This window comes from Alnus glutinosa, chromosome 12 (assembly GCF_958979055.1).
Source record: "Alnus glutinosa chromosome 12, dhAlnGlut1.1, whole genome shotgun sequence".
Classification (NCBI taxonomy): domain Eukaryota; kingdom Viridiplantae; phylum Streptophyta; class Magnoliopsida; order Fagales; family Betulaceae; genus Alnus; species Alnus glutinosa.
The window spans coordinates 26605502-26615430 of NC_084897.1; the positions used below are offsets into that span (position 1 = coordinate 26605502).

Genomic DNA, 9929 nt, shown 5'->3' on the forward strand with positions numbered 1-9929 from the left:
ATACAAATATATATATATATATATAATTGTTCGTTTATATATATATATAATTGTTCGTTTTAAAAAAAAAACAAAAAAAAAAAACAAATAGAGACGTGTATTAGTATACACGTCTCTAATTGGCCGCGTGGTGTTACGCCACGCGGCCAATTTTTGGCCAGGTGACCTGCGCGGGACAATTCTCGCGCGCCACTTGGCCTATTTTTTAAATAAAAAAATTGTAAATAATAATAATAAAAAGGGGTAGCTTCCTCTGGAAGCTACCCTCTCACTCCACTCACTCACTCAGCTCGATTTCTCACTCAGCTCTCTCACTCCACGCTCTCGATCAAATCTCTCACTCAACTCTCTTACTCTCTCTCTCTCCCTCTCCGTCTCCGTCACGCACGTCCGCACCGACCACCGGCCTCCGCTGTCTTCTCCGGCCAGCTCCCTCTCCGGCCGTCACTACACCACGCGTGCACCAACCCAAGGTTTTATATGCTCTCTCTCTGTCTCTCTCTCTCTCTGTCTCTCTCTTTATCTCTCTGTCTCTCTCTCTAGCTCTCACACTCTCTCTCTCTCTCTCTCTCTCTCTCTCTCTAACCGAACCACAGTAGGAACCCTAACCCTAAGTCCGGACCTGTCTCTCTCTACATCCGTCTCTCTGTCTCTATCTCTCTCTCTACCTCTCTCTCTCTCTCTCTCTCTCTCTCTCTCTATCTCTCTCTCTCTATCTCTCTCTCTCTAACCGAACCACAGTAGGAACCATAACCCTAAGTCCGAACCTCTCTCTCTCTACATCCGTCTCTCTGTCTCTATCTTTCTCTACATCTCTCTCTCTCTCTCTCTCTCTCTCTCTATCTCCGAAACCGGTGACCACCCCTCTCCCGGTCTCTCTCTCTCTCTCTCTCTCTCTCTCTCTCTCTCTCTCTCTCTGCCTTGTACGTGATTGCTAATTTGGGACTTTTTTGGGATATTGTTTTGGGACTAATATGTTTTAATGCAGGTACATTTTGGCTAAGGAGCATAAAATACACCCCAAAAAAATATTTGTGAGTAATTTTGGCCTTAATTTTTTTTCTTTCTTTTTTGCTATAATGAACTTGGTGCATTTAAATTAATTTGTATAAAATCTGTTTATAATTGTTTTAATAGTTTCATATAATAATTGTGGATTTAGCAATTAATAATGGTCCATGCAATGCTGTTAATTTTGTTGGGTTTGAATATTTATTGTTGTGTAATTTTATGTGTTTTGATGTGGTTGGTCGTTATGCATGGAAAATATTCGTACAGTTCTGTTAGTTTTCTTTTTTGTAATATGTTTTACTGTACTACGAATTGGTGTGGCGATTATTATTTTTGGCAATTTATGCTAAAACATTTGAACAGATTAACCAATCTCGCCATTATTTTATTAACTTCATCATAAAATCAATGACGCAAACAAATAAAATATAAATAAGTATGCCGTACTATTTCAACAATTTTTGGGTTTTTTAAGAACAAAAAAAAAAGGTGTAATTGTTCATTTTCAGGTAATTTTTTTTACAAAAAAAATTAAATAAAAAAATTTCAAAGCAAACTCGCCTTCATTTTATAATAAAATGATCGTATCCAACAATTATTGAATAGATACTGATAATTAAATTTGGCCACCGTCCACCATTTATAATAATTTATTTTATTATTCAATTTATAACAAAGGTCTAAACAATACGTGCGAACCCTAAATCAAAACCAATACAAAAATCCCTATACTCTAATCTCAAAACCAAACCCCTAAAAACTTAAACCCTAACCTTAAAACCCTAAACCTAACCGTAAAACCCTAACCCTAAAAACTAAATCCTAAAAACCTAAACCCTAACCTTAAAACCCTAACCCTAAAAACTAAACCCTAAAAACCTAAACTCTAACCTTTAAACTCTAACCCTAAAAACTAAAGCCTAAAAACCTAAACCCTAAAAACCTAAACCCTAACCTTAAAACCCTAACCCTAAAAACTAAACCCTAAATCCCTAAACCCTAACCTTAAAACCCTAACCCTAAAAAATAAACCCTAAAAACCTAAATCCTAACCTTTTTAACCCTAACCCTATAAACTAAACCCTAACAACCTAAACCTAACCGTAAAACCATAACCCTAAAAACCTAAATCCTAACCTTAAAACCCTAACCCTAAAAACTAAACCCTAAAAACCTAAACCCTAAACCCTAAACCCTAAACCCTAAACCCTAAACCCTAAAAACCTAAACCCTAACCTTTTTAACCCTAACCCTATAAACTAAACCCTAAAAACCTAAACCCTAACCTTAAAACCCTAACCCTAAAAACCTAAACCCTAACCTTAAAACCCTAACCCTAAAAAATAAACCCTAAAAAACTAAACCCTAAAAACCTAAACCCTAACCTTAAAACCCTAACCCTAAAAAATAAACCATAAAAACCTAAACCCTAACATTTTTAACCCTAACCCTATAAACTAAACCCTAACAACCTAAACCTAACCGTAAAACCATAACCCTAAAAACCTAAATCCTAACCTTAAAACCCTAACTCTACAAACTAAACCTTAAAAACCTAAACCCTAAACCCTAAAAACCTAAACCCTAACCTTTTTAACCCTAACATTTTTAACCCTAACCCTATAAACTAAACCCTAAAAACCTAAACCCTAACCTTAAAACCCTAACCCTAAAAACTAAAGCCTAAAAACCTAAACCCTAACCTTTTTAACCCTAACCCTATAAACTAAACCCTAAAAACCTAAACCCTAACCTTAAAACCCTAACCCTAAAAAATAAACCCTAAAAACCTAAACCCTAAAAACCTAAACCCTAACCTTTTTAACCCTAACCCTATAAACTAAACCCTAACAACCTAAACCTAACCGTAAAACCATAACCCTAAAAACCTAAATCCTAACCTTAAAACCCTAACCCTACAAACTAAACCCTAAAAACCTAAACCCTAAACCCTAAACCCTAAAAACCTAAACCCTAAACCCTAAACCCTAAAAACCTAAACCCTAACCTTTTTAACCCTAACCCTAAAAACTAAACCCTAAAAACCTAAACCCTAACCTTAAAACCCTAACCCTAAAAAATAAACCCTAAAAAACTAAACCCTAAAAACCTAAACCATAACCTTAAAACCCTAACCCTAAAAAATAAACCCTAAAAACCTAAACCCTAACCTTTTTAACCCTAACCCTATAAACTAAACCCTAACAACCTAAACCTAACCGTAAAACCATAACCCTAAAAACCTAAATCCTAACCTTAAAACCCTAACCCTACAAACTAAACCCTAAAAACCTAAACCCTAACCTTTTTAACCCTAACCCTATAAACTAAACCCTAAAAACCTAAACCCTAACCCTAAAAACTAAACCCTAAAAACCTAAACCCTAACCTTAGTACATGGTAGATATTTTGTAGATATTTTGTGTATTTTTTTTTTTTGTTAGTAACGAATAACTTTATTAGATCAAGATTTTCAAATTTGTTGATATTGTTGTGTAAGTATTTATTGTTAGTAATGAATACATTTATTAGTACATGGTATTCAAATTTTTAAATATTGTTGTTTTGATTAATTTGTGCAATTTGATTTTGTGATATTTTTGGATAAAATAAATTTGGAGAATTTTAGTAAATATATATATATATATATATATATATATTAAATAAAAAGAAATTAAAAAACAGAATTAAATATTAACAAAAAAATTTCACAGTTGGCCGCGTGTACATTAATACACGCGGCTGTATTAATGTACACGCGGCCAGATGTTGATACACGCGGCCAATTGTGCATTTAGTGATAACCGGATCCACCGCGTGTATGTGCATGGCTACTTGCACACGGCCAACAGTTCGCCACGTGTACAGTGACCGTACACGCGGCGAACTGCAAGTGGCGAAAATCAGATTTTTTTTGTAGTGGAAGGCTAGACTGCGATGATAGACAGCCCCTTGAACCCCATGGGTGGGACCACGAGGATAGAAGGGTTCCCTTCAAGAAGGAAATTCTAAATCCTTACAAAGGGGAGCGGATGATTTAGACACGTGCCTTACATTCGAATTTTTCCAAATTCGATGGCGATAATCCATCAAGGTAGACTTACAAGGTTAATCAATTTTTTGAGTATTATCAAACACCTCTCTATCAGCACATCAAAATTGCCTCGTTCCACATGATCGATGCCCATGGACGAGAAGCTAAGATTCTGTACTTTGATGAGTGATCTTTGTGGACGCCGATGTTATGTTTGTGATAGGTCTGTGCATAATGAATGAAAGATTAGTGTTTCAGGTTGGAAGATATGGGAAATGGTGGAATATGGAGTACATGAATCTTGGAAAAGGCTGCTTAAAGTTTCGGATTGAAGGTTTAATTCGTTTTTAGTCCCGCTATTCTTTTCAAATGTTGATCAGCTTGTGACAATATATAATAAAATCGAGTTAGTAAGGTTTGATCCTGAAGAAGAGATTCTCAAATATGTTAAAATTTATTCCAATGGCCGTCCGTGTGAATCATGTGCCTTTGTTGAGACTTTATTTTCACCTAATGATTACAATGGGGATGATAGGCGATTCTGGCTTAGTGATGAAGTGTCATTCCTGAATGCAACGACAAAGCCTGCTATTAGACCTGTAATCAGTGGTGGAGCCACGTTAAGGCCATCAGGGGCCGAGGCCCCTGAAATTGGTTTTAAAAAAATACGTACATATATATGTCTATATATAAAATAAAATTTGTTAAGTAATTGATTCACGCTCCTGTTGAGATCTTAACAAGAGCTCATCGAAATTGAAATCTTAACAAAATGAGAAAGGTTATAAATATTTATCCTACAAAACGAGAAATGATCTAAATATATATCCCACTATCTGGATATAGGCCTTCCATATGCATTTTTCTCGTGTTCCCAGGACGGTGATGTCTCGAGACTCATTGATTGTGTTTATCCTCGATTCCAGCAACCGAGGATATTCATAATACCGACCTGATCTTCATGGGCATTTATTCGGGTCGGATATACCGACTAAGTCCACAAACTTTTATCATGGGCTTGTTTGGGCTTTGGGACTGTACCAACAAGAATCATCTATAAATGTTTCTGAAAATACTTTAATATTTTTCTTCAACTGGTCCAAAATAAGATTTCTTTGTATCAATTTTGTTTTATAGTGTTCAAAGTTATTGGAATGGAAATACTCCTATCGTGCCGGTCCAATCTTCGGTTCGAATTAGGTGCGTGTCTAAGCGATGGTGCTCTCTAATTTCTGATCCCCAATTCGCTAAATGCCACTTTAAGCGAGCATCTGAGCGCATCCAAATATTGCTTTTTTCAACTCGTTCTCATATTCGATCTCAACCTGTTGATGCACCATTTGGGAACAAATATAAAAATCTCATTGTCCCATTTAAGAGTTATGCTGATGTTGTTAGGGACAAGAAGAAGCTACGAGGTCGTATTGTTAAGATCATAGGGTCTTGTAATGGTTTGGTATGTGTGGCCCTCTCCGACGATAAGAATTTCTATATTTGGAATCCATCAACCGGAGACTATAGGATTTTGCATGACCTTAGAATTTCACCCCTTGCTTCCAAATATGGGTATGGATTTGGATACAATTATTCTACCAATGATTACAATCTTCTTGTAGCTGCTTCTTTTATTCCCGGTTTTAATCATGAAAATGAAATTTCTCTTTGAAAACAAACTCCTGGAAAAGAATTCAACATTCTGGTTATGTACTTGACTCAGTAGCCATCCTATCGAATGAGGCTCTACATTGGAAAGTTTAAATAGAAGAATTTGGGTTGAAAATCATTGCATTTGATTTAGCCGAGAATAAATTCCATGAGGTACCGCAGCCCATGCATAATGATGAAGAGGAGGAGGAGCTATATTTCCATACTTTGAGTGATTGTAAAGGACGTCTATGTTATATTTGTGCTAGGCATGTGCCTATTGAATGAGATATTAGAGTTTCGGATTGGAAGATATGGGAAATGATGGAATATGAAGTACATGAATCATGGGAAAGGTTATTTAGAGTTTTGGGTTGGGAGTATAAATCATTTTTAGTTCCGCTATGCTTTTCGAATAGTGATCAGCTTGTGGCAATATATAATAAAAGAGAGTAAGTTTCGATCTTGAATGAGAAATTCTCTAATGTGTTATGATTTATGCTATTACCTGTCCGTGTGAATCACGTGCCTTTGTTGAGACTTTACTTTCACCTAACAATCACAATGAGGATGATGGGGGATTCCTACTCAGTGATGAAGAGTCATTCCTGAATGTAATGATAATGGATGGGAATACGGAAAACGATAACGTGATCAACTCATTTGGTGAGATTACCTTTAGAATCATCTATAAATGTTTTTGAAAATAATCCAAACTTTTTATTCAGTTAACCCAAAATGAGATTTCTTTGCACCAATTTTGATTTCTAGTGTTTAAAGATGTTGAATACCAATAAATAAGTAACACAATAATGTGAATCTAACAACTAGAGGTGCCCAAACAAACACCGCGAGGTCAACTCCTATTGGGGATACTGGGGCACAAGGCTTGGGTGGACTAGTTCTTCCGAAGCTTGAAGGCTTGCTTGGTACAATGTCAGATGCCACTTCAGTCAACTAGTTTATGCAAAATCCAGCTATTTCGCACATGAACCAGGTATTTGGTTATTATACTATTCAGGATCTCATTAGATCAACACCAATGACATATCATTTGCTTCACCATGTCATTCAATATAAGTTGTGCTTGAGGTGAATTTGTTTCTTTAACATTACTCAACTTTCAGATTATTGCTCCCAATTCTCAACTAATGGAAATGATGCAAAACCCAGAAGTTCTTGGCCAGTTGATTTCTCCTGAAACAATGCAGGTGCATAAATTTAGATTTATGCAGCTGTTAACACATGCCCTTGCACATGTACACTCTCTAATCTCTCTCTCTCTCTCTCTCTCTCTCTCTCTCTCTAAATTTAAAGCTGAAACCCGATCATTGATTTTTGTTTGGTTCATATTCTCTCTTTGTCTCTCCCCCCTCTCATGCAGCCACTATTGACTTTCCAACAAGCTCTTCTGTCTCGGCTTGGTCAACAATAGTCAGTACAGAATGTGATAACATTGTCTTGATTGATTAGTAACAACACTTAAAAAAAAAAGTAGGTGACAGGTAATTAAGCACAAAGTATAGTCTATGGACCAAACTATAAATTACCCCATATTTCAAAGATCGAAAGTATAATCGTAGTGTTTTATTTTTTTAAGTAGTCCATATTAGAGACTAGAAGAATACATGTACAGAAAAGTTGTAAACTGAAATGTACATAATAGTTTTTGTTCAACTGAATTGTTGACAGTTATAGTTAGTTAGAAAGTAGTTAAGCACGTGTACTTATTGTTGATCAGTATATATTATTTTTTTCTTGTGTAATTTTCAGTCATTCAATCAATAGAAGAATTTCATTTTCTTCATTTCCTTTTCTCTCAATTCTCTTGATCACTCAACTTTACATTTCAGTAAAGTTAACATGGCATCATAGCTTTTCACTTCTTAATGAAAGTTCATTCTTCATCCACAGTTCATTCGTAGTTCATCAATGGCTACTTCAACTTCTTCTCTAATTGAAAATTCCACAAGTCCATTTTTTTTTTTTTTTTTTTACATAATGGCGATAATCCAGGAACTGTGCTAGTTTCTTAGCCTCTGACTAGGGAGAATCACAATAAATGGAGGAGATCCATGATTGTTTCCCTAACTGCGAAGAACAAGCTTGCGTTCATCGATGGTTCTCTGCCTAAACCATCACCTGAAGATGAAGCTATGGATCACGCTTGGACGCGATGTAACAACATGATCATCATATGGATCTTGAATTCCATTTTAAAAGAAATTGCTTCAAGCGTAATTTACATTACCACTTGTGAGGAGATGGGGCTGGATTTGAAGGATCGGTTCTCTCAAGGCAATGGTCCAAGAATTTTTCAACTCCATAAAATTCTCACAACTTTGTCGCAAGAAAACTCATCTGTAAGTTAGTATTTTACTCGAATTAGGACTGTTTGGGATGAGCTCAACAATTATGATCTAATTCCTTTATGTACTTGTGGAGGTATGCGATCTATTCATGAAAAACACAACAAAAATCATGTTTTTCAATTTCTGATGAGCCTTGATGATTCTTTCTCTCATATCCGAGGTCAAATTTTATTGAATTATCATCTTCCACCAATCAATAAGGCATTTTCTTTGATAATCCAAGCGGAGCTTCAAAAGGAAATTTATGTTGGTCCTTTGATTCATGAAATTGTTGCACTCATTACAAAAGTTGATGTTGCATCATTGAACAAATTTGTTAAACAGAACAACCGTAAAGAAAAGCCAACATGTTCTCATTGCATAATTTATGGCCATACAGTTGAGAAGTGTTACAAGCTTCATGGATTTCTGTTGGATTCAAGTTTACCAAGAATAAATTTTCTCCACATTCGGTGAATCAAGATCAAGAAGCAGTTGATTTGGTTAGGAATCAACCCCCACAGCTACCTATTAGTCTTGAACAATGTCAACAACTGATGGCCTTCATACAACATCAATCTGCTGCTCCAATTGCTTTTGCTCACTCAATAGGTCATACACATATTCCTCAAGACAATCTGCATTCAAAGATGACAGGTTCATCATCAACATCTGGTATTTTTACCCTAATTCATAGTATTTCGTTTTTTCTTCCATTATTTCTCATCATTTTGCAACTCATTCTTCATAGAAAACTCTATGGATTGTTGACACAGGAGCTACCGATGATATGATTTGTTCCACTTCATTTTTCACTACCATTACTACTCACACATATAGGAAGTGTCAAAGTTTCATATAGTCTTATACTAACTGAAGTCTTATGAGTGCCTTCTTTGATTGGTGGAGTCTGAGGCTAGTAGCTTGGCTGTTCCCAACAGATCTAATGGTTACAACTTATTTTTCTGTTTTTTAAACAATTTTTTATTCATTGACTAATTGACACTGCAACATCGATCAATGAGATAAAAGTACATAATTTGTAACTTTACTCCTTACATACAACATATATGTATATATGCTCTAGTTCGTCCTATAGGGATCCCTTCTTGTTTGTAGCTAGTTATTCACTTAACCTGCTAAGAGTGAAAAGATTGCAGCATGATTCATCGAAAAAAAGATTCCAACATGCTAAATGATGGAACAAATTAGAGAAGTGGCGGTATGCATTATCAATTGGAAGCCCTCAAATATCCAAAAGGCTGAGGTCTTCCATTTTAAAATCTTTGCCATATACTTAAAAAAAAAAAAAAAAAAAAAACTGTACTTTAGTGTCGCTTGAATAATATTGTTTATGACAAAAAAAAAATGACACCATTCATTTAGCGACGTTTGAATGGTGTTGTTTGCTAAACGACACTAAATATAAAGTCGAGAATCAAGAATAACGCCGCTTACTGTTTAAACGACTCTATTTAATGTCATTTGAGGACAAACAAAACAAATAGATTAATGTCGTCTCTATTCATATGATACTAAAAATTCGTTTGAACAAAAACAAAACAAAACTATAATTTCAAAAAAATAAATTAAAATTTATCTTTTTCTCCCCCTTTTTTTTTTTCCTCATCCTCTTCTCCAAGCTAAGCCGGCCTGCAGCACTCCCCCCTTGGGACTGAGGTTATTGTACACCATGGTATGAACAGTCGTTGCGTAAGATTCCACATCCATAAGATGGGGCACATGAACAGATCGAGCCAGGCTCTTAGACACGACCAGGATCATTCATTATAAGGTCAACAAAATCATTAAATTCTCCGCCTGATCCTTTTCACTGTCAGAAGAAAGGTATCGAAGAAATTAAGCACGTACGTTAGATAATAGCATGC

General features: G+C 35.6%; 1 protein-coding gene across 1 annotated transcript; it reads left to right on the plus strand.

Moving 5' to 3' along the window:
• The first annotated feature begins 4086 nt into the window (after positions 1-4086).
• Positions 4087-5711, plus strand: LOC133852719 (F-box/kelch-repeat protein At3g23880-like). Its single transcript, XM_062289473.1, has 2 exons — positions 4087-4118; positions 5183-5711. Exons 1-2 carry the CDS (start codon positions 4087-4089, stop codon positions 5709-5711), a joined length of 561 nt encoding a protein of 186 aa, XP_062145457.1.
• The last annotated feature ends 4218 nt before the right edge of the window (positions 5712-9929 follow it).

Excerpts from the sequence above, each read along its gene's own strand:
- LOC133852719 (XM_062289473.1), top strand. The coding sequence starts at position 4,087 with ATGGCGATAATCCATCAAGGTAGACTTACAAG. Across the intron at positions 4,119-5,182 it reads CATCAAGGTAGACTTACAAG|TGTTCAAAGTTATTGGAATG; the intron begins GTTAATCAATTT and ends TTTGTTTTATAG.